The sequence below is a fragment of the Oncorhynchus mykiss genome, chromosome 27 (genome assembly GCF_013265735.2).
Source record: "Oncorhynchus mykiss isolate Arlee chromosome 27, USDA_OmykA_1.1, whole genome shotgun sequence".
Lineage (NCBI taxonomy): Eukaryota > Metazoa > Chordata > Actinopteri > Salmoniformes > Salmonidae > Oncorhynchus > Oncorhynchus mykiss.
The window spans coordinates 25,617,096-25,643,125 of NC_048591.1; the positions used below are offsets into that span (position 1 = coordinate 25,617,096).

At 43.8% G+C, this 26,030-nt stretch overlaps 1 protein-coding gene across 4 annotated transcripts in view; it reads right to left on the bottom strand.

Annotated features, from left to right (window-relative positions):
* Positions 1-344: 344 nt before the first annotated feature.
* The window catches only part of LOC110507855 (protein C-ets-1), a 43,933-nt gene continuing 18,247 nt past the window's right edge, over positions 345-26,030 (bottom strand). For 2 of the 4 annotated variants that reach the window (XM_021588224.2, XM_021588225.2), the window contains 7 exons: positions 14,828-14,947; positions 14,030-14,230; positions 13,394-13,471; positions 12,673-12,918; positions 11,037-11,297; positions 4,086-4,204; positions 345-3,625 (listed from right to left, as the gene is read on the bottom strand). In XM_021588224.2, coding sequence (XP_021443899.1) covers positions 3,410-3,625; positions 4,086-4,204; positions 11,037-11,297; positions 12,673-12,918; positions 13,394-13,471; positions 14,030-14,230; positions 14,828-14,947 — 1,241 coding nt within the window. In that variant the 3' untranslated portion in view covers positions 345-3,409. Of the gene's footprint in view, positions 3,626-4,085; positions 4,205-11,036; positions 11,298-12,672; positions 12,919-13,393; positions 13,472-14,029; positions 14,231-14,827; positions 14,948-15,905; positions 17,794-22,814; positions 22,921-26,030 lie in introns of those variants that run through there. The other 2 variants (XM_021588226.2, XM_021588227.2) reach the window with 2 other exon arrangements.

A 26,030-nucleotide genomic window follows, 5' to 3' on the forward strand; every position in this document is an offset into this window, starting at 1 on the left:
AGATACTGACTTGCTCAGGCAGGTATTGGATGTGAATAGGCCTAGATGTGTTCATCCAGTACATGCACAGGTGGTTATTAACATGAGTACGCAGAATTATTTTGAGGATAATGTGTAGGTACTTCTATTATGTTATCAAAACGATTGACTAACTGACTAACCTTTCTTTTGGCATGTAGTCAAGGCCAGGAAGCCAAGTAAGACTGCAATCTGCGAATCTGCTTTCTTTAATAGATATTTAACTTGTTTCCAATGTACTGTAAGCAACAGTATAGATGTAATGTTTCAAAAGCCGTTTTTGCTCTGGTAATATTAGAAGAAATAACCACACAATACACACAAAGTATGAAATATTTGTTCACATATATTTTTTTATAACGTAAAATAGAAATAGAAGCAACAGTTTATAAAACTTTCCAGCAGAAATCAATGATGGGCCAGCATCAGCCTTTTTCCTTAACAGACAGGTAGGTCTATTCTCTATATCGAAAGAAAATCGCTACATTTTTTTCCTGTGCTACCTTTATTTCCCGTGAAAGCACCAGCTGTCTGCGTCTTTTTCTTTTATAAAATATAAATTATTGAAAAATATTCAAATGTTTGTGAACTAAATACATAAAAAATGGTCTCATTAACAAAAATACAGAAACACTATAAAATATACAAAAACAACAACACCAAAAAAAGGTTTCCTAATGGATCAGTCTGAGATATGCTAATATCGCAAGGTATCTGTGTATTTATGTATTTAGTCCATTTAGAAAGATCTGTGCAATACTTGTGTCCACAACTTAACGTATATGACATTTACTGAAACAAACTGGACTTGAAGTCCAAACAGACACAGTATATGTTCCATTTAAACAAAGATAATATATTCTGATCTACTCAAAATGGTGACTGGCTAGGAGCTGGACGGCATCATCAACAACACGTTAAGCATATATTTCAACATGAACAGTTGCCCTAACATAAAACATTTTTTGGAGGAAAAATATCTGAAAAGTAATAATCTAACAGTGATGTGAATCCTGGAAATGTAGCGTGCATAATGAACCACAGAGATTGGGTGGATTGATTTGTTCAAGAGAATTCAATCTTCTCTACACAAGATTACGTGTGTGTGTGTGGTGTGTGGTCTGTGTGTGTGTGTGTGTGTGTGTGTGTGTGCGTGTGTGTTTGTGCTGACTGACACTAGAAAAACCAACCCTGTGGTCAGTTGCCCAACTAAAAAGTAACTAATATGAACAGAAATCCCTTTCCTATAATCTCAAGAGGGAACTTCAGTCAGTCCAGCCAAATATCTTCACTGAGTCCTAACACTGAGTGCTTTCCAACAAATCAAAAGATCAAAGCAGAAACAACACTTTGAATGTGAGGGAATAACAGTTCCTGTCCTTCAAGATGGTGGACATACCCAAAGCTCTATCTATCGCCCAGACCTCACATGGGTTTGGTTATTATTCCTGCTTTGTCTCTTGCTTATTTGTTTCATCTGGGTCTTAATAAAGCGTTATGAAATACAATCTGTACAAATAAACATTTCAAAACCTATTTTCATCAGAATGGGTAACATTCAGCCACTGTAAACAATAACATTTGTATTTTAAGATGATATTTCTTGACTTTGGCTTTTCCCATAAGACCTGCGTATAGTCATGTTCCCACTGACGACATTACTCAAAACCCAACCAGCACAACTACTGTTGCTCTTGAGTAAGCTGCACAAGTACATACAGTATTCAGGGCATGTAATTTCATTGATCCTTTCCATATACTGAATTGGGTGTCCTTATGTCTTAGAAATAGAAAAGCATGTACAAAGCATGGTAAGAAAATAGCATATAATGCCACATGTCTCCCAGTAGTCCTTTAGCCCAACTGTTTATGGAAGTCCTGTTTCCTGTCGATCTCTACCTCCTCATTGGTGAAATGGAGCATCTTTACAAACATTTCAGTTAACAAAAGACTCCAAGCTGTACAATAGCACAAGCATTAATCTCATCCTCATGCCATAATGATGATAATTCTCTTTCAGCCACTACTGATTAACTTCACAACTCCACAGTTCCCTCCCAAAACTACCCAGTCCTCCTCTCATCTCCCTCTTTTTCAAACAGTCATCCAAAGTTTACACTCCTTGCTTTGAACACTTCTCTTTTCACCCTACTACCATCATGCACCTTGATATACCTTACCTAGCTATGGCAGCTTCCCTTCATTCAGAGAACACCACGTAACACACACAAATACAGTACACTCTACATTCCTAAGCTTTCTCTTTTGACTACAAAAACCATCCATCGTACATGGCTTGCAATTCAATTTGTCGACAACAGGTCCCTCCCTCTCTGCTCTCTTCTAAAGCAATGCTAAAATGGGGGTTTGGAAAACCACTCAATGTACAGATTGTGATGGGCACATTTGACTCTTTCATGTCCAATTCCTTTCAAAACTCACCACAGAAAGGGTGTCTAAGGATTTGTATTACTTGTGGTAAGACAGTATATTTCTATAGCGAAGCGGCAAATGTGCAGAGCTGAAAGCGTCAGTTTTAAAGCAACGGTTACTTTCAGGTGTCTATCAACCGTTCTTGGTATGAGTAAGTAACTCTCCATCCAACCTATGAAAATGAGTAAAAAAAGGCCTGTGTCTAGTGTCATCTGATAGTCATATCAGCATGTTTCAGTTATTGGGCTTTCACAGAGAGGAGACAGGACTAACTTAACATTAAATGGTGCAACGTTTGGTTTCATAATACCTTCATAAAAAAAATATTTGTTAAAAAGGGGGAACCCTGGTCGTACTGAGACTAAACAGCACACCAGGAGTTGAGTCTCAACGATAATACTGACACAAACATTATGCTTCTGAAACAATAGTAACAAAAACCACACTTTTTTGGTCCAAGCTGAGAACTCTACCCATGCCTATTGTGTGGAGTGTGGCAGAGAAACAGTGATCTATTTCCACTACTTTCCATTTTATATTTGGCAACAGATTTCATAGCAGGAAATCTCCATTCATGTCCTTCCTTATAATGAATCTTTCACTGTCTCTTGGCCCCCTTCCTCAATGTCAGTTTCTTGTGCTACTTAGGCTAAATGGCCACTCTATTCTAACTGATAGCTTTCCATGTGTCTTGAGCTACTAAGTAATACCAGTATATACATATAGCTACCATACACACTATCTCAAATGCAACATATTATACATTTTCACGTTTGGCATGTGCTTCCTTTTTGAACGTCATCTGACAATAGCTCAAAATGATACAGACCACAGTTTAGGTTTGGTCCCAAAATGGGCACCCTCTTTAACCGGACGGCATCAATCTCTGAGCCCTAGTCCCCTCGGCTCCTTTACTCTCCTATTCTTCTACTATTTCTGTTCTCTCATCCCTCTGTTTTCACTCGTCCACATCAGGCTTGACGTCCAGCATGGCGTGGAGCTCCTCAGGGGTATATCCCAGCAGGCTTTTTAAGTCACAAACAAAGCGGTAGACATAGCGCTTCCCTGATGTCTTGTGGATTATGTTCTTGTCGTAGTAGTAGCGCAGGCCTCGGCTCAGCTTTTCGTAGTTCATCTTGGGCTTGTTTTTCCTCTTCCCCCACCGCCGAGCCACCTGAGTCACAGAGGGAAAAGGCACCCAGTTACACCATGTACCAACCTTGAGACAGAGCTATACACTAACCTCACATTACAATATTATCGTGTACATGTCTTCTCTTGACATGGACCAATATTTAATATAGCTAAATGTACCTGATACCGCTAAGGTTTCTCTGAATCTAAGTAAGGCAAATAACACTGTTGTTGGCGTCACATTAAAAAGACATCAAGCTCAATATCCAGGCTGCATCACATCAGGCCGTGATTGGGATTCCCATAGGGCGGCGCACAATTGGCCCAGCGTAGTCCAGGTTTGGCCGGGGTAGACCGCCATTGTAAATAAGATGTTTTTCTTAACTGACTTGCCTAGTTAAATTTAGTTTAAATAAAGTTTAAATAAAAAAAAAGTAAAAAATCTGTCTAACTGTTTAGGGCCCCCATGCCATGTGAGGTCAATGGTGGTGACCTCTCACCTCGTCAGGGTCGGACAGCTTGAACTCCCAGCCATCTCCCGTCCAGCTGATGAAGGACTGACAAGACTTGTCCGTCAGAAGCTCCAGCAGAAACTGCCACAGCTGGATGGGACCGCTGCCTGCAGAGCAGAACCAGGAGAAGGGAGAGAACAAGGTTAGAACACTGAGAGAGAGGAGCCCTGTTTCAGTATAATACAGATGAGAATTACTGAACATGACATCATCAGCCGCATGTAAACACAGCATATCTGTGACTGACTGTTCTCCTCATGCTTCTCATTAACTACTTGACTTGGGGTCATTCATCTCCGACTATAAAAATATAAATATTGCACTCAGAATCAGAAATGTACAAGGCATGATAGTGGAGAGAAAACAGTGTGTTCACAGACAAGGGTCCCATTCATCATGAATCCCTTTGTCTACACTTTTCCCTCTGCAGTATGTGGAGCTGGGCTTCACAGCATGGTTTTGTCTTTCTGTATGAATTTCATGGCAATGAAATCACAGTGTTTAAAATAAGAGGGGATCTTCATATGAGGCCTTGGCTGTTTGTGTGTGTGTGTGTGTGTGTGTGTGTGTGTGTGTGTGTGTGTGTGTGTGTGTGTGTGTGTGTGTGTGTGTGTGTGTGTGTGTGTGTGTGTGTGTGTGTGTGTGTGTGCGTGCGTGTGTGCGTGTGTGCGTGCGTGCGTGTGTGTGTGTACAGTGCCTTGCGAAAGTATTCACCCCCTTGGCATTTTTCCTATTTTGTTGCCTTACAACCTGGAATTAAAATACATTTTGTGGGATTTGTATCATTTGATTTACAAAACATGCAAAATATTTTTTATTGTGAAACAAACAGGAAATAAGACCCTTAAACAGAAAACTTGAGTGTGCATAACTATTCACCCCCCAAAAGTCAATACTTTGTAGAGTCACCTTTCGCAGCAATTACAGCTGCAAGTCTCTTTGGATATGTCTCTATAAGCTTGGCACATCTAGCCACTGGGATTTTTGCCTATTCTTCAAGGCAAAACTGATCCAGTTGGATGGGTTCCTGCTGGTGTACAGCAATCTTTAGGTCATACTGCAGATTCTCAATTGGATTGAGGTCTGGTCTTTGACTAGGCCATTCCAAGACATTTAAATGTTTCCCCTTAAACCACTCGAGTGTAGCCTTAGAAGTATGCTTAGGGTCATTGTCCTGCTGGAAGGTGAACCTCCGTCATAGTCTCTAATCTCTAGAAGACTGAAACAGGTTTCCCTCAAGAATTTTCCTGTATTTAGAGCCATGCATCATTACTTAAATTCTGACCAGTTTCCCAGTCCCTGCTGATGAAAAATATCCCCACGTCATGATGCTCCCAACACCATGCTTCACTGTGGAGATGGTGTTCTCGGGGTGACTAGAGGTGTTGGGTTTGTGCCAGACATAGAGTTTCCTTGATGGACAAAAAGCTTAATTTTATTCTCGTTTGACCAGAGTGCCTTCTTCCATATGTTTGTGGAGTCTCCCATATGCCTTCTGGCGAACACAAAACGTGTTTGCTTATTTCTTTCTTTAAGCAATGGCTTTTTTTCTGGCCACTCTTCCGCAAAAGCCCAGCTCTGTGGAGTGTATGGCTTAAAGTGGTCCTATGGACAGATACTCCAATCTCCGCTGTGGAGCTTTGCAGCTCCTTCATGGTTATCTTTGGTCTCTTTGTTGCCTCTCTGATTAATGCCCTCCTTGCCTGGTCCGTGAGTTTTGGTGGGTGGCCCTCTCTTGGCAGGTTTGTTATGGTGCCATATTCTTTCATTTAAAAAATAATGTATTTAATGGTGCTCTGTGGGATGTTCAAAGTTTTGGATATTTTATTGGAACCCAACCCTGATTTGTATTTCTCCACAACTTTGTCCCTGACCTGTTTGGAGAGCCCCTTGGTCTTCATGGTGCCGCTTGCTTGGTGGTGCCCCTTGCTTAGTGGTGTTGCAGACTCTGGGGCCTTTCAGAACAGGTGAATGTATAGTGAGATCATGTGACAGATCATGTGACACTTAGATTTCACACAGGTGGACTTTATTTAACTAACTATGTGACTTCTGAAGGTAATTGGTTGCACCAGATCTTATTTAGGGGCTTCATAGCAAAGGGGGTGAATACATATTCACCCACCACTTTTCCGTGTTAAAAAAAATCTAATTGAAACAAGTCATTTTTTTCATTTCACTTCACCAATTTCGACTATTTTGTGTATGTCCATTACATGAAATCCAAATAAAAATAAATGTATATTACAGGTTGTAATGCAACAAAATAGGAAAAACGCCAAGAGGGGTGAATACTTTGCAAGGCATTGTATGTGTGTGTGTAATGTAGTGTAAACTCCCAGAGATCAGCCATTAGAAACATTACATTTAATCTCATTTGTAAACAAATGCCGCTTGATTTTCTGTTATGTTCAGGTCTGTATTAATACTGCAATGTACCGTAAAAGCAATTGAAAGCATTTACCTACAATTTGATTGACATTTTTTACATGTATTTGTAGATTAAACAAATGGACCAAATGTGACGACCTGAACTTACAATCGTGTTGAAAAGAAAAATAAATAGTAGCAGGAGAGAAAAATTAAGTTTGGTTTGTGCTGCACTCTATTATCTTCTGTACTCTTTGATCTTGTGGTTTTCTGTACAAACAAAAAAGAACTACCTAGTTCAAATCACACCTGGCTATGCAGCGCCTACTTAGTAAAGCTGTAGCGGAGCGGAGCTGTTACCTCCCAGACATGCCTCATAAAATCATACGACACACATCAAAGCTTTCAGAGAAATTGAAGTGTGGGTTGAACACCTGAAAGCAAAATAAGTTTTTTTCAGTCCAAGGCTCCTACTCGCTTCCCTCAGTTATGAACATGAATGCAAGGACGCAATACTCACATTTCAGAAAATAATAACCAGCTATATTCAACTGACTACTGTACAGTAGCTCTCCTCCAGATGAAGGCACATTCCAAAAAGCCTGTTACTGTAACCGTGGGCCCACATAAGGGTGTTACAACAGTGCCCCATTCCAGCCCCCTCAGGCTCTCTCACACGAGAATGTTTGGAGACCCTAAAATGTTTTCCCAAAAATATGGTAAATGCCCCCATGTACAATGGGCCTCATTGAACAAGCATATAGTGTGGAGAAAGGGTGGGGGGGCTTGCATTCATAGTGCTGTTTAGGATCTGCCTTTAGGCTTTACAGATGAGACTGTAGCCTATGCAGCGTGGAGAGAGAGATAGAGAGAGAGAGAGAGAGAGAGAGAGAGAGAGAGAGAGAGAGTAGGCTGTAGACAAGGCACATTGACTGACTGCCTGCTGCATCCCCAGAGGTGACAGAAGTGTGATTGGAGATGAGAAACACAGTCAACCTCAAAGAGAGCTGACGACTGACTGAGCCTCACTTATCTCACACCTTCTTTATCACACCAGCTCATCACTGTGTGTGACTGGGAACCGTGTGTGTGCCTGTCAGTGCACAGCTACTGGGGATGGAAGCCAAAAACCCACATTTTCATCAAAAAAAAGATATTACATAAATGTTTTACTCTTTTCTGGGGAGATTCTCTCTGTTTTTCACATAGTAATAAAATGCATTTGTTGTTTGGGGGCCAAATGGGGTTGATCTTTCTCTTGGCTGCAGGACAGCATACAGGGTAATAACAGTTAATAACAATGCTTGTTGCCAGCTAGACACTTCATATCTGAAGCATATTGAAGTATTTTTACCACTTATGTTCATTTTCTTATCTTTAGTCCTGCATGACTCTAAAAGCTCTGATAAAGTATTCTGACTAAAATGAAAATATTGGAACATGGATTAGCCTCTGAACATGAGTCTATGGTAGTTTTATAACCAATGCTACATCATTAAACACATACAGTAGGGAAGTGAATTACTTTGCAGAAATGCATGAATGACGACATGCAGAAAATAGCATAAATATGTAGGATCTTAATTTGAGCCAATTTGCTACAGCAGGAAAATAATCCTGCAGCAACAGGAAATGTTAAATATTATGTGGATTATTAAACAATTTTTCGCAAGGGAAAATCAAGTCTGAAATGTCATAGTGGCAATTGCAAACTTCAGAAGACTTTTTAAACAATTGCAGGAAAGTTATCCTGCAACAGGTTGGATCAAATAAAGATTCTACATATGTACCACTAGCTGGCATTATATTACAAATGCATACTGTAGCCATGTAAAAGCCTTCAATTAGGGCATGCCAATGTTTTATATCTGTCTTTCATTTGATCTTAAATGTCTAATGTACATCTAATGTACGTCTCTGTAGGTATGCAATTATGATCCAAAGATGAACGCATGAATGAAGAAATTGACATAATTGATTAGTACAGACAACTTTGCAGAATTCAAATTACCATGAGATGCCAATTGTGGGACATGAGTAATGCAATCTGAAGTATACATTGTCAGTGACGAACACTGTGTGTTCTGGTATTTCCCCTCTCCTCTACTAGCAACCTTGTGACAGCAATTTAACACAGAGGGGAGAAAGTCCCCAAAGACTAGATAGAAAATAGGAGACATTGTAACTAGTGTGTCTAGTGCATTAAAGATATTGAGAGACAATTACCCCTTACATTGCTTCTCAGTCTCCATAGATGTATAGAGTGGATTTCGAGTATTCAGACCCGTTGACTTTTTCCACATTTTGTTACGTTACAGCCTTATTCAAAAATGTAAAAAAATAAAATAAAAAAAATCCTCACAGTCTACACACAATACCTTGTAATGACATAGCTAAATCAAATTTTTCGACATTTTTGGAAATATCACATTTACATAAGTATTCAGACCTTTCACTCAGTACTTTGTTGAAGCACCTTTGGCAGCGATTACAACCTCGAGTCGCCTTGGGTATGACGCTACAAGCTTGTTACACCTGTATTTGGTCTGTCCCAATCTTCTCTGAAGATCCTGGGGAGTGTCGCCGCTCAGCTATTTTCAGGTCTTTCCAGGGATGTTCGATCAGGTTCAAGTCCAGGCTCTGGCTGGGCCACTCAAGGTCATTCAGAGACTTGTCCCGAAGCCACTCCTGTGTTGTCTTGGCTGTGTGCTTAGGGTCATTGTCCTGTTGGCAGGTGAAGCTTCGCACAAGTCTGAGGTCTTGAGCGCTCTGGAGCAGGTTTTCATCAAGGATCTCTCTGTACTTTGCTCCGTTCATCTTTCTCTCGATCCTGACTAGTCTCCCAGTCCCTGCCGCTGAAAAACATCCCCACAGCATGATGCTGCCACCACAATGCTTCACTGTAGGGATGGTGCCAGGTTTACTCCAGACGTGACTCTTGGCATTCAGGCAAAATAATTCAATCATGGTTTCATCAGACCAGAGAATCTTGTTTCTCATGGTCTGAGAGTTTTTAGGTGCCTTTTGGCAAACTCTAATGTGCCTTTTACTGAGGATTGGCTTCCGTCTGGCCACTACCATAAAGGCCTGATTGGTGGAATGCTGCAGAGATGGATGTCCTTCTGGAAGGTTCTCCCATCTACACAGCGGAACTCTGGAGTTCTGTCAGAGTGACCATCAGGTTCTTAGTCACCTCCCTGACCAAGGCTCTTCTCCCCCGATTGCTCAGTTTGACTGGGTGGCCAGCTCTAGGAAGAGTCTTGGTGGTTCCAAACTTCTTCCATTTAAGAATGATTTAGGTCACTATGTTCTTGGGGACCTTCAATGCTGCAGAAATGTTGTGGTACCCTTCCCCAGATCTGTGCCTCAACAAAATCCTGTCTCGGAGCTCTACGCACAATTCCTTCGACCTCATGGCTTGGTTTTTGCTCTAACATGTCAACAAATCATGTCCAATCAATTGAATTTACCACAGGTAGACTCCAATCAAGTTGTAGAAGCATCTCAATGATGATCAATGGAAACAGGATGCACCTGAGTCTCATAGCAAAGGGTCTGAATATTTATGTAAATACGTATTCATTTATTTCTGCAAAATAATTCAAAAACCTGTTTTCACTTTGTCATTATGGGATATTGTGTGTAGATTGATGAGGGAGAAAAATATTTAATCCATTTTAGAATAAGGCTGTAACATAACAAAATGTGGAAAAAATAAAGGGGTCTGAATACTTTCCGAATGCACCGTATATACTTGTGCTCTATGTTGAAACATGGAGAATTCAACTCTCTTACGGAAAGAACACATGAATTTGTGTGTGAAGTCATGTGATTTTCCACAATTATGTAGTTTTTCTGTAATGGCTATTGGTCCCAAAATGTAAAATGCTGAATAGGGATTTAAGTAGAAAAAATGTAAACTTTATCACTACGTTTTTACAAAACAAACTGAAAACCTTGCCATAAAAAGAATACAAAAATAGAATGTGCCAGACCTTGGATCTTTTTTTAAACTTCTAAGATGTGTTTCTTTGTGTTTGAATAGAAGATAGAGTTGCTTTTTCGTCAGGCACTGTAGGTAGAAAGGGGCCTTAACAGATATATCTACTCTAGTTTTAAGTGCAGGTATTGTTTTGTGTTTGCACCCAGGTTGCCAAGACGACCTGGAAAATAGGTTGAGATGCGGCCACAGATAAAACGGTGCAGATGAGAAAGTCAGAGGTGCAAGACGAGGCGAGATGGAGAGAAGAGGTTGAGAGCAAATGTCTTGGTTTCCTGTGAGTGCATGACTCTGGAGCTGCAGTGCCACAGGCTGTTATAGAGGTGTGTATATAAACGCTCTCAGCCAGAAGCTGTGCAGCCAGTTACAGAGACCCAATTACACTGAGGCACACCTACAGTATGTACATCAGCTGCAACTGCCTGGCAAACATGTAACATAGGGCTCCATTGGGTGGCATAAAAACGCCTGTAAGAAGTAAGAAGGATGAACGTTTGGCCATATTTATTGTAGTTGATTGCACATTTTCCAAACTGTAACCTGTATTTTCTTCATTCATTTCGACTAACCTGTGTATCCTGCCAGTGCTGCGGCGGGGATGACAGGTTTGTCCTTGCTGAGGTCTGAGCACTCCCTGACGTAGTCCTTGAAGGTTCCCTTGGGCTTGTGTCCATGCAGGGTGCTGGGGTAGTCCTCGGAGTCGAAGCTGTCATACGATGGGACGCGCTGCAGACTGCTGAAGGAGGACTGGCTGCTCCAGGACTGGGTCAGACGGTCACAGCTTTCAAAGCTCTCGTTGCTCTCAAACGAGTCCTGTCCTCCCAGCTTACCTGAGAGACAGAGAGATGGAGAGCAGAATCTGTTCGTTTTATTGCCTCATAGTGTGAGAAGGAATGAAAATAGAATTATCTGAAAGTAAATAGTTTAGAACAGTGACATTACGATTTGACAGAGGACAATATTTATGGCAGGAATACACAGACATTGGCAGTAAATTACACTCTCACTGAGCTTCTTTGTTCTGTATAACGTAATGGTATGGTCCTGGTCCCTTCACTTCACACTCAGTTTAGCATGTGCAACTGGCATTTGGTTTTGTCTAATTGGAAGAAGATCAATGCAAATTTCCTTGCTATTTCTGGCCTCGGCAAAGATAAAAGGAGCATTTCAACTGAGAGCTATTAAAGAATGAAAGATAATCCAGTGCCTCGACTGATACTGAAATCTTCAATTGCACAAATTGAAGCCACATGTGGTTTTCGGTGGTGCCACAAATACTTTCCCACATTTAGAAAGCACAATGTGCTGCCAAAAACCCTGGGATTTATTATGTACGAGGCCTGGACATACCTTGCAGGCGAATGCCCAGTCAGTCCACTGGACGGGCCTGTGTACTGTAAACTCCCTGACAGCCCTTACTAATTTGTTAAACCGGGGGATTTGAGAAGAAAATCCTTGCTTTATTGGTATTAATGTAAACCACGTTGTTAATTCTTCTCCAAACTATCAGTAGGAAAGCAAACAGTGGTGCATGTGGCAGGTAAACAGAACGATTCATGAGAAAGAAAAACCACGCTATGACACTCTCTGTCACTCTCTGTCACTCTCTGTCACTTTATGTCCTTGCTGAGAACCACCTCAAGGTTGAGAGAAAAAAAAATTGAGAGAAAAAAATGTGGTTGTTCTTGAAGGTTACATCGCTTGGGCTGTTTTACATGAAAGCTATAGGGACAGATAGCGCTAACGCACCGTGTGGCTTTGTTCTCTTCTCACTCTGACATAAACAATTGACTTATTATCTCCCCGAGGCGGGTTTGCTTGAACCACAAGCCAGCCTTAGGGCCTCCTTTCTTCTATCGTGGTACATCCAGTGATGTGGCAGGGCAAGATTGGAAGGCGTCAGCGAAATCACACGCACACAGTAATGTTCACAAACACAACCCAATAAGCTAGACCTCAAGTTACAGTCAACACCGTGGAATGACTTATCATAGATTCATACTGTATGGACTGAATCAGAGTCTCAGTCTTATGCACAACTAAGACATGGACTATAGGCCTACTCACGTAATGGCCCCAAGTTACCCAAGTTAACTTGTTCCTCTTTGAGATAGGGCACCTAATACACAGCAGCTGTAATAGCCACACTTCACAAAATCTTTATTTCCAACCATTTCCTTCACTATCTTGTTTGTGACCCCTCACCTCTGCTGATGCGGCCCACACACATGTTGTCGGGGGAAACCACCTCCTGCTTGACTGAGAAGTAGTCCCCTTGCAGTGTGTTGAGGGGCATGTCCCTGAGGATGACGTTTGGGTATTCGTTCTCGTACTTGAGTGACAGCAGGTCCTCGGAGCTGATTGGGTGAAGGGTCTGGTAGGACTCTGTGATGAAGCCCGGCTCTGAGTATTCAGAGGGAGGAACGCACTGGGCATGCTCAATGCCATAGCCTGGAGAAACACAGGAGAAGGAGGAGGAGAGAGAAAGAGGGAGGGAGGGAGAGAGACGGGAAGAGAGTGGGAGATAGAGACAGAGAAGGAGGTGGATAGAGAGAAGGAGGGGGCGGGAGAGAGTGAGAGAAAGAGAATGGGGAAGAGAGTGAGCAATAGAGAGAGAGAGGTGGAGAGAGAGAAGGAGGGGGCGGGAGAGAGCGCACGAGAGAGAGACAGAAAGAGAGAGAGAGAGCGAGAGAGAGAGAGAGAGAGAGAGAGAGAGAGAGAGAGAGAGAGAGAGAGAGAGAGAGAGAGAAATGGAGAGCTCAGTGTAACTGCTACAACAAAAAATCCCTGGACCTACTGTGCTGAGTCATATCCCCATTCTTTCTGTATATACATTGATTGACGTAACATATTACATATTAACAAGCCATTAGTGCATTAGAGCCAGACTACGTACATAGGATTTAGTCTCCTCAGTGATACTTACTGACAAAGTAGTCTGAGGTATAGTGGGATTCCTGGAAGGTGGAGGTCAGGCCGTTGACAGGGAAATGCTTTGTGTCTTCTTCATGAAAAATAGATATCAACAGTCACTGACCCTGTCATTGATTTAATGTATCCTATAACAGTCGTAAACTCACTGCATCCAGTATGGCTGATTAAATATTAATGACCAGGAGGAAACGGAGGTCTTCCTCTTCATCTCAGATTACCATGTAAATGCTAACAGCGCTAACACTTGAAACCATGTTGCACAAAGAGACTACAGCGCCAATGCTGTGCTTCAACACACACTACAGCTAATGTGATAGGTACAGTAGGCACTTCTGAGGCTTATGATTGATACCAGGGTTGGGCTCAATTTTTAATTGAAGGCAGTCATTTCAGGAAGTAAACAAAAATTTTAATTCAATAATCTTAAAAGGGCATTTATGTTCAGCGATTTCTCAATGAACTGAAAAGTAGAAGCTATTTATATCAACATTTTGGAAATTTCAGATTTTTTTATTAAAATGCCTACCTGAATTGACTGCCTTCAATTCTAATTGAGCCCAACCCCGATTGGTATGTTGTACAGAGCATTGTGCGTAGTGTAGTACATCATGCTACAGCCTGGGCCTACCTTTCTGAAGCATCTCTAGATGTTCCCAGAGGATGTCACCCACATAGTCAGGTGCTAGATCCAGGAAGCGTTCCTTCCCCAGGGCACACATACTGGCCCCGTTCATACAGAACTTGTGGAAGTCCACGCTCTTCAGGCTAAACTCGTTCACCGTCCACGTCAGCCACTCTCCCACGTGGTTCTCTGTCCACTGCCTGGGGTCTGAGAGGGACATGGGGGGAGAGGGAGGGACATGTCACTGAAGGGCTACCTGAGGTCACAGTAATATACATGGTGACAAGAAACCTCCACTCCACTCTGTTTTAATCTACCATCTCCTGAATTAGAATGGAGGTGAGGTATTATCAGGCCACAGAGCCATTTCTATAGCACATTCATTTTCATTAGCAGTTTCAGTGGGTCATATTTTCGACGTGCTGCTTCTGCTATTAGAGGTAAGACGTGAGGTGGTGCAGATAAGTGGTGATAGTAACAATAGACTGACAGTGAAACCCCAGCTATTTGCTCTGTGGTATGCCTCAATCAAAGAACCATCATTAATCATTTCTATCTGTGTCTCTACCCCGGCTTTCTCTGAATCCTACAGTCTGTCTAACAACCAATACACTCAATCTGTCATTTTGTATATAATGTCACCACTCAGCAATCTTTAGTCATACTGAGAGGAGGGGTTTAGATTTTGAGTGTGTGTAGGGAAACATGGATAATCAAAAAATATGCATGTAAAGTGAGAGATAGGAAGAGAAAGAGAGAGAAAGATTCAGAAAGAGAAAGTAAGACCTTGTTTAAGTGCTTTACCTTTGGGAATGGCCAGTCGTTGCTGTTCCTTTGTGAAGCCGCTGAACGTGTCCTTCAGAGCCTGAGACATCATCTCTTTACTCCCTGGAGTGAGCAGGGGCACATCTCCACACTCCAGATCTGTCAGTCACACAGGAGAGAGAGACTAGCAGTCAGACTCACAGCGCACAGAACACAGGGCCACACACACACACACACACACACACACACACACACACACACACACACACACACACACACACAAACACACAGCCGCCGTGATGAAGCACTTGGCTGAACAATTACATCCTGTCCAGACAGACAGTGTATCGACTTGGGAGAGAATCAATTATACTATGGCAGCTGCCGCAAATGCTTTGGTCACATCCACGTGCACACCAACAACACATGCTCCAGCTTCCGCTGTCTGTGTTGTCCAAGTGCCTCAAAGCAAAGGGTTGTTTGTTTGGCAATATATTGCATGAATGCCTCACATATGGACAAGGTAGAAGCCATTCTCACTGGGGACCCAGTGGGTAGGACGCACAGAGTGCGGCTGATACCTATCACTGTGACCTCTTATGCCCCCTTCCCCCCAGAGGTCAGGGACGAGGTGATGATGTCACCCTAAGCCCTGCCAGGCTGGAGGGGGTGGGGGTAAGGGGTCAAGGGGGGTGGGTGGAGGGTGAGTGTCTCTGTGGTCCCGGACACACAGGCCCACTGTTCTCCCCTCACAGCCAGTGGGCATCCAGCATGAGACAGAGCACTCTTTGATGGCTTTAAACAGTGCCTGATGACTCGCATTGATCTAATTAGACTCTACCAGGCTACAGAGGGGTGGATGGAGGGAGGGGAGAGGGAAAGCCCCCAGGGCAGGAGCGCTAAACTAGAGTGCTAAAACTTTACTTGGATCAAGACAGCAACAGAAAAAACTAAGACATGGAAAGAGAGAGAGAGAGACAAACACACACAGACAGACAGACAGACAGACAGACAGACAGACAGACAGACAGACAGACAGACAATGACTGTGACAGTCTATTGTGAATGAATATATAAATCACCACATTTCATAACAAAGAAAGGCATAAAAGATTACCACGGCTGTATGTCACTCTGTCTCTATCACCCCTCGCCGTGTGAGGTAAACTACCAGATCACAAGCAGGCCCGGAGGGAGGCTGGAGATGTTTTGTCACCCCTCTGCTGTCTCTCGACGCCATAAATGTTCCGGCATCCCTGCCCTGGTTTGATCTGCCAGCGCAGCGAAGGGGAGGCCTTGGCGATGTGAAGTTCATGCGTGTTTTCACTGCTCATCGACGTTCCCAACTTCGTCTGGAATGTACAACAGCTGTCGTTCCTCTGTGGGCTGTGGAACTGTAACTCAACGCTGCCCGTCTGGAACCCAAGGCTCTCTCTCTCTATCTAACCGCTGGAAGCTGACAGGCCAAATTATGCAGAGTGCCCAAATGGAAGCGAACCATAACACTGCCGGTGTGTGATTCGATTAGGGCTCCATGCTCCCTCTCTCTCCATTTGGAAGTCCTGATTATACTACATATTACAGTAACAACTCTATTGGCTTGGTTACGCATTTCTACAGTATCATGGTATTTTAGAATCATATTACAAAAGACTGAAGAGGCTATTGTCAGACAAGGCCCATTCTGAAATTAAAATAAAACGAGACCTGATGTCCATGTCCCTGACTGCACGGTCGTCTTAACCATCTCCACCGTGACGGCTGGTTGTTGATTGACTACGTAGGGTTAGATAGCGCTAGTGGAGAGCGCTCGCTGGCTGAGATGAGATGGAGCTTGCTCAATCAGACTGTGCCTGGGCTTTGATATCTATCAAAGACAGAGACGGAGAGAATGTTGAAGTTTATTTTACATGGATCGAGTTTGTCTGCACTTTGGAACCAGCTCGCGCTGCCCTGTCGTCATCCCCACGCTGGGCTTCGCAGGCCTAAAGCTGTCTTAAAACCCATCAAAGACACACAGCTCCCTCTGGGTGAGCAGGTGGGGGTTCATATTGTACAGACGCCCACCAGCTGAAACAGGCTTAACCATTGTGAGTGTGTCTGAACTGCATAACATTCATGTTTTAACTTCAACATGATATTTCCTGGTGCATGAAGCTCTTATAGACTGAACTGAATTTGATTCTGTCTTACACATTACAAATTATTCCATTTCATACAGTATTCCATGAATGATACTCACTCCCTCTCTAAACGACCCATGCAGTTCTCTGTAAGATAGCTAATGTACTGTATATCTAATAACTGGGGAGGCTGGCTTGGGTATAGAGTCTCTGCTAAATTATGAGGCCCTGATATGGTTTCAATGCCTGGGAGTCTGATTAGGGCAGGTTGGGCAGGGTCAGTATCACTGAGCGTTAAGTATCTGCCAGCCACCTTCACACACAGAGTGGTAGTCTATCATAGGATAAGACCCATCCATTTAGTGGACTGATAGTGTGATTGGGTTTAATATGTAGTGTGATTATGACAGAAGGAGGGTAAGGTTGGTGATCTATGACACCCACAACTTAGATTACAGTGGAGAGAGGGAGGACCGTGCCTGCATGTGGCTTATGCTAAATAGTCTTATTGCCTACCAATTAGGACAAAATATGGATCATTCAATTTTTTATTAGAAGTGGTATGTAAAATGGGACTATATTATCATTGACAGACAGCGGGAGAGCGATGTCCTGTAGATTTACTGTAAAATATATTGATAGTCACTGGTTGGTGTGCAGAGTGCCACAATGATATCTGTCCCCAGTGAAGCCCACTGAATAGATGCTGTGCCTGCTGGAAAAGCATCCCTCTTCCCCCACTCCTAACCTTCCCTGCAGACAAAGGTTCCAGTCCACACCTCTGGCCCACAGGTCTATTAGCAGCGGGGAACAGGAGGAGGGAGACACACGTGAACCAAATTAGTAGCCTTCTTCACTTGTGCGCCGGAGCAAGGATTTTGAAATTGGGATTTTGCAGCCGGGGCCATGGCCCTAAGGAACCGTGGTGGGGCTGGGGCGGGGCAGGGCAAGTCAGGGTGGGGTAGGGTGGGTGAGGGGAGTGGAGTGGAGAGGAGGGAGAGTGGAAGGATGAGTCATTGAGCTGTAATGTGAGTCAATCACAGGACTGACTGGGGGGAGATGAATGAATGAAGAAAAGGGAGGCCTCAGAGTGCTCCCTCTGTCTGACATCAGAGTGGGAATGGTGCCATCTCCCTGCCTCTGGCTTAGACTGCTGTGTTCATTCATAAACCCCCTGCTACGACGCTGCCTCTGCTTCAGATGATGCAACAACATGCATGGAGCAGGAAACTTCTACTGACACAATGGGAGAAAGAAGCACTGTGCTATCATGTGGCTATAAATAGTCCTAGACTGAGTGTGTATGAATGTGTGGGTGTCCATTTAGGTCTGTCATTGTGTGTGAAAGAAAAAGAGAGTTGGTGTGAAATCAAAGAAGGGAGGACGTCTACGGGGCTATTCAGTGGACTGTCAGATATTTCAGCAGTGAAATGCATTTAAAGCCATAAAGGGATTTATTTCGGTCTAATGTGAGATTAACATCTTGACAATACACCTGTCTTTCTCTTTCTCTCTCTCTGCAGCACTTTGTGGGTGGTACGGCTGTATTTATGTATGCGACTGGGTCCACTTCCTGAGGCTAAGGTGTCACTTCCCAGAGAGAGAGAGAGAGAGGTGAGAGGTGGGTTGAGCTGGTTGGGACTTTCAGGGTCAACCCAGGTTAACCCTTTTACCGTAAATATCCCTCTGAGGCTTTATGGTTTATTAGGCAGCGGTGGTGGGTACCACCAGGGGGTCCAGCCAACTCAGGGACCCCCTGTCCAGAGGTGACGCTGCTATCTGAGAGAGGCTTTGATGAAGATTTGTATCAGTCCCAGTCTGGGAGCACAGGGTCATAAACCCCGCTGATATAAAGAGAGACCATTGTGGGGTTGGGGGGGGGTCAGAGGGCACTCTAAGTCCTGAGAGGTCCGCTTGTTCTGTCGCTATTTGGAATTCCATGTGAGGGCCAGAGACAGGAATAGAAGTGGCCGCTTGCCACTCGCTAGAGGAGGCTGCCGGGCCGGTAGAGTAGTGGTGTTACAGCAGGACCGACAGTGGGCCAGGGCCAGATGAGTTACAGCAGGACCGACAGTGGGCCAGGGCCAGATGAGTTACAGCAGGACCGACAGTGGGCCAGGGCCAGATGAGTTACAGCAGGACCGACAGTGGGCCAGGGCCAGATGAGTTACAGCAGGACCGACAGTGGGCCAGGGCCAGATGAGTTACAGCAGGACCGACAGTGGGCCAGGGCCAGATGAGTTACAGCAGGACCGACAGTGGGCCAGGGCCAGATGAGTTACAGCAGGAACGACAGTAGGCCAGGGCCAGATGAGTTACAGCAGGACCGACAGTGGGCCAGACCAGTTACTACTACTACTGTTGACCAGACCTGTAACTACTACTACTGTTGACCAGACCTGTAACTACTACTACTGTTGACCAGACCTGTTACTACTACTACTGTTGACCAGACCTGTAACTTCTACTACTGTTGACCAGACCTGTAACTACTATTACTGTTGACCAGACCTGTAACTACTACTACTGTTGACCAGACCTGTAACTACTACTACTGTTGACCAGACCTGTAACTACTACTGTTGACCAGACCTGTAACTACTATTACTGTTGACCAGACCTGTAACTACTACTACTGTTGACCAGACCTGTAACTACTACTACTGTTGACCAGACCTGTTACTACTACTACTGTTGACCAGACCAGTAACTACTACTACTGTTGACCAGACCTGTAACTACTACTACTGTTGACCAGACCTGTAACTACTATTACTGTTGACCAGACCTGTAACTACTACTACTGTTGACCAGACCTGTTACTACTACTAATGTTGACCAGACCTGTAACTACTATTACTGTCGACCAGACCTGTAACTACTACTGTTGACCAGACCTATAACTACTACTGTTGACCAGACCTGTAACTACTACTGTTGACCAGACCTGGAACTACTAGCTGCAAAATCTGGACCCCTACATATCAGCCGAGCTAGACATTCTGGACCCTCTCTTTCTAAAATGATCTGCCGAAATGAACAACCCCTATTTCCAGCCTGTTCAACCTCTCTTTCGTATCGTCTGAGACTCCCATAGATTGGAAAGCTGCCGCGGTCATCCCCCTCTTCAAAGGGGGAGACATTCTAGACCCAAACTGCTACAGACCTATATCTATCCTACCCTGCCTTTCTAAGGTCTTCGGAGGCCAAGTTAACAAACAGATTACGGACCATTTCGAATCCCACCGTACCTTCTCCGCTATGCAATCTGGTTTCAGAGCTGGTCATGGGTGCATCTCAGCCATGCGCAAGGTCCTAAACGATATCATAACCGCCATCGATAAGAGACATTATTGTGCAGCCATACTCATCGACCTGGCTAAGGCTTTCGACTCTGTCAATCACAACATTCTTATTGGTAGACTCAACAGCCTTGGTTTCTCAAATGATTGCCTCGCCTGGTTCACCAACTGCTTCTCAGATAGAGTTCAGTGTGTCAAATCGGAGGACCTGTTGTCCGGACCTCTGGCAGTCTCTATGAGGGTGCAACAGGGTTCTATTCTTGGGCCGACTCTCTTCTCTGTATACATCAATGATGTCGCTCTTGCTGCTGGTGATTCTTTGATCCACCTCTACGCAGATGACACCATTCTGTATACTTCTGGACATTCTTTGGACACTGTGTTAACAAACCTCCAAACGAGCTTCAATGCCATACAACTCTCCTTCTGTGGCCTCCAACTGCTCTTAAATGCAAGTAAAACTAAATGCATGCTCTTCACCCCATCGCTGCCCGCACCTGCCTGCCCGTCCAGCATCACTACTCTGGACGGTTTTGACTTAGAATATGTGGACAACTATAAATACCTAGGTGTCTGGTTAGACTGTAAACTCTCCTTCCAGACTCACATTAAACATCTCCAATCCAAAATTAAATCTAGAATTTGCTTCCTATTTTTCAACCAAGCATCCTTCACCCATGCTGCCAAACATACCCTCGTAAAACTGACCATCCTACCGATCCTCAACTTTGGAGATGTCATTTACAAAATAGCCTCCACCCTACTCAGCAAATTGGATGCAGTCTATCACAGTGCCATCCGTTTTGTCACCAAAGCCCCATATACTACCAACCACTATGACCTGTACGCTCTCGTTGGCTGGCCCTCGCTTCATACTCATCGCCAAACCCACTGGCTCCAGGCCATCTACAAGTCTCTGCTAGGTAAAGCCCCACCTTATCTCAGCTCACTGGTCACCATAGCAGCACCCACACGTAGCATGCGCTGCAATAGGTATATCTCACTGGTCACCCCCAAAGCCAATTCTTCCTTTGGCCGCCTCTCCTTCCAGTTCTCTGCTGCCAATGACTGCAACAAACTGCAAAAATCACTAAAGCTGGAGACTCTTATCTACCTCACTAGCTTTAAGCACCAGCTGTCAGAGCAGCTCACAGATCACTGCACCTGTACATAGCCCATCTGTAAATAGCCCATCCATCTACCTCATCCCAATACTGTATTTATTTATTTATCTTGCTCCTTTGCACCCCAGTATCTCTACTTGCACATTCATCTTCTGCACATTCTACCATTCAAGTGTTTAGTTGCTATATTGTAATTACTTTGCCACCATGGCCTATTTATTGCCTTACCTCCCTTATCCTACCTCATTTGCACATGCTGTATAGATAATTTTACTACTGTATTATTGATTATATGTTTGTTTATTCCATGTGTAACTCCGTGTTGTTTTATGTGTCGAATTGCTTTGCTTTATCTTGGCCAGGTCGCAGTTGCAAATGAGAACTTGTTCTCAACTAGCCTACCTGGTTAAATAAAGGTGAAATAAATAAAAAAAGTAATAAAATACTACTAATTGACCAGTCCTGTGACTACTACTACTGTTGACCAGACCTGTAACTACTACAACTGTTGACCAGACCCATAACTACTACTATAACTACTACTACTGTTGACCAGACCCATAACTACTACTATTACTGTTGACCAGACTTGTAACTACTATTACTGTTGACCAGACATGTAACTACTATTACTGTTGACCAGACCTGTAACTACTACTACTGTTGACCAGACCTGTAACTACTACTACTGTTGACCAGACCTGTAAATGCTATTACTGTTGACCAGACCTGTAAATGCTATTACTGTTGACCAGACCTGTAACTACTACTACTGTTGACCAGACCAGTAACTACTACTACTACTGTTGACCAGACCTGTAACTACTACTACTGTTGACCAGACCTGTAACTACTACTACTGTTGACCAGACCTGTAACTACTACTGTTGACTAGACCAGTAACTATTATTACTGTTGACCAGACCTGTAACTACTACTACTGTTGACCAGACCTGTAACTACTACTACTGTTGACCAGACCTGTAACTACTACTACTGTTGCCCAGACTTGTAACTACTATTACTGTTGACCAGACCTGTAACTACTACTACTGTTGACCAGACTTGTAACTACTACTACTGTTGTTCAGACCTGTAACTACTATTACTGTTGACCAGACTTGTAACTACTACTACTGTTGACCAGACTTGTAACTACTACTACTGTTGACCAGACCTGTAACTACTACTACTGTTGACCAGACCTGTAACTACTACTACTGTTGACCAGACCTGTTACTACTACAACTGTTGACCAGTGCAGTAACTACTACTACTGTTGACCAGACCTGAAACTACTCTTCAGTCTGTCTGTCTCTCTTTACAACACAAGTACATAGCTCTCAAGGAACACCACTCAGATGCTAACAGAGACTAATGCTCCATAGCTGCTCTTCTCTTTTTCTCTCTCCTCTCTATCTTTGAAATCACATTAGTTTCTGATGTGTGGTAAGTGCATTAAGTCCATATTGTTTACCAGTCTTAGTTCTTGCGTGATGACATTAGCTGCCTTTTTCGATTGATCGCTGGCTATGCCTGGTGGAGTGTATTTCTCTTGAATGCTGGTGGAAATTCCCTGCTTTCTGCAGAAGGGATAAAACCGAGACAAAGCTCTTACAAATGGCTCATGGTCACCATATATGCTGCTCACGATCATACACTCAATGCTTCAATCATAGAGAAAGACCAGATGGTTTTATGCGTCTTCAAAATAGAAGTAACGACTTGGTTACAAAATGTCTCACTCTGCAAAACTACATACACAGATTGTGCAATGCCCCAACTCTCTATGAAAAACACCTAAAGCACATTTCAGCATTTCACAGCCCTCCAATCCACCCAAGGCAAGGAACAAGGGATAAAAGCAGGAGAAGTTTGTTCTATGTTGTTTGTGAGTTAACCAGGGCTCTGGCTAGCTGTTAGAGTACATGCTAGAGAGCAGAGCAGGTGGTGTGAGCTTAGCGGCATGTAGCAGCTTTCCCTGGCCCCAGCCTTGCATGTAAACACACAGGGGATGCTCTGGGGGAACTGTTTAGGCGTTAAAGCAAACACACAAAATATCTGACAAACAGTTTACTCGCTCGCTTGCATTCTTCTAACAAACCCACCATGCCTGGCCCCCTTTCATCTAAACTGCAACATTCCGTGAGTACAGTTTCCTGACAGCATACTGAAATATGGCGGGAAGCGATACCGACTGAAAGTAGGGGGAATCCGTCATATTAATGGAATATTCATTCATTCAACAGTTCTCTTTGTGACATTCTACGCACACAAACACTATGAGCCATGGATACAATTATACATCACACGGCTAAATGCGCTCTGCTCATTCTAAAGCATGGGAGACAGATGGATAGTGGCTAGATAAATTCCCTGCAGACCACATTGTTTTCCTGTTGCGTGCCATACATTCCTCTGCTGTTTTACAATCACTAATGTGTTTCTCACAGCTTTCTTGTGTGCCTTTAGTGTGACCGAAAATGACTGTGGCCCCCTTAGAAAATGGTTGGAGGTCAAATACTGTAGTTGAATTACCCTCTATTTTGGATGGAACATTGTTGTTTTCGAGTTGAAATTCGTGTTTTTAAAACATATCAAACGTCTGGTTACTACTTATTTTTTTGTTGTTTTACCTCTATCTCAATAGAGGTGGTTTTTGATGCAATGCAACCCTTCAGAGAGATATAGCTGTGTGTGTGCTGATCAAATGATGTGTAACAGATAACAGCAACTCATGGAAAATATGCACGGAAGCGTACATACCCTTACACTCACTCACACACTCATCCAAACGCAGGTATAGGCAAAGCATTGAGTAGATGTGACTCACACTGTCAAAGAATGACTGGACTTAACATTGTGTTCCTCTTGCCGTGAGTAAACATGACGAAAGAAATTAGGCTTTCTAAAAGAATGTTGTTATTTACTCACTATTTGTAATTTATTCCTCAGAGGTTCCCATAAAAACACACTGGAGTCTGAGGTCTGAGTGTTGAGGCAGGAGCATGTAGAGAGACCTCTTAATGTGGTTTTATGAGAAACTGCCAGTGGACTGTGTCCCAGCAGCTCTTTAGTGGTAGAAGTGAACGGTGTCAAAGACAAGTTCTCAATAGGATGGGCCCTTGGGACTCCTCCAGATGCCCACAGTAACTGTTATTAGCAACACTCAGTCTGGAGATTGCCAGGCCAGGCCACTCACTCCATCCAAAATATGCAGATATGAAGAAAGAGAGAGAAGGAGCCAGGTTGCAGTTGAAAATGAGAACTTGTTCTCAACTGGCCTACCTGGTTAAATAAAGGTGAAATAAATTAATAAATAAAAAAGCTAAGGCATCCAGCTGTTACAAACACCCAAATCCCAACCAACCACAGCCTGAGCCCCAACCCCAGTCCCAACCCCCCTTCCTTGGGGTGCCAGAGCAGAGCACATGTGCCTCCGATTTGACTGTGCCTGCATCACTGAGGCTCGACTCGACGTGAGAGCGCCACAGAGTCTCACCTACATCATAGAACTCTCCTCCCCCGCCACAGCTTTCCTTATTGTTCTCTGCTAAGGAGAGCAGACCTGCTTGTCAATACCCCTCTGATGTAGTAGGGTTGACATACAGTCTGTGGCTCATGGGACGTTCACTACTAGCCTGATTACAAAAGCAGCCCACATGCTGACTCCAAAAACAGGTGGTCTGCAGAAAACTGAAAATGCTTACCGAAAGGAATTAGGAAAATCTGGGCCACTGGCCGTAAGCAAACGACTGGGCCGTCCGCAGAGGACACAGAGGACACAGATTGACGTCTATACCAGACAAAGCATCGTTTACTCTGGGCAAACAACCTCTGTAAAAAAGCAGAATGGGGACAGAAATACATGTAGTGCAACACACAGGGAATGGTGGGACGTGTGGGAGGTAGTTGGCCACACCTCCAGACACAGCTATGGTTTGGTGAGGCAGGGTGGAGCCCACCAGTTAGCTCTCCCAGTCAGCACAGAAATGTAGAGTAATGGGGAGAGGAAGGGCCTGTGGCGGCAGGAGGCAGCCGGTGGCACGCGGTGGTGTGGCGGGTGCTGTGACTCAGTGATTAGCAGAGACTGACAGACGGCTGGGATGAGACAGGCCGACGCCACATCAAGGCCTGAGGTGACGTTAGACTGAGAGATGCTCATGTGGCCCACAGAGGGGATGGAAAAGAGGAAGGAGAGGGGGAGAGGAGGAATCAGAGGGAGGAGGCCGTAAAAAACCTTCAAGCTTGTTACTTCTTCTTTCCTAACTCGTGGACATGCTGTTTCTTTGTTTTGGTTGGCGTCTCGAGAAGGCTTATTGGTGAAGGCTACACTCCAAGAGATGAATCTACTCTGTTTTTGACAAGGTCTAAAGAAATCATCTTTCAAGAAGTTCACATACCGTTATAGAACTTCAAAAAGATTTAGAGTACAACCAAATTCATTTTTCAACCCGATTCCACACATGCCTATGCTTTCAGCACATCTTACAGAATGTGCCACACCTTCAAATGCCTTTCTTGCGCTCACTCTCCACATATGCTTACTATTTAGCACACTGATGTATCACAAGGTAGCACGCCTACTTTTATATGACTAAGTTCTGAAAGGCAAAATTAATGCGTGTAGTCACAAGAGAGACATCCCGATTTTGCCCACGCACGATAATGTTTCACAGATTAACAGGGCAGG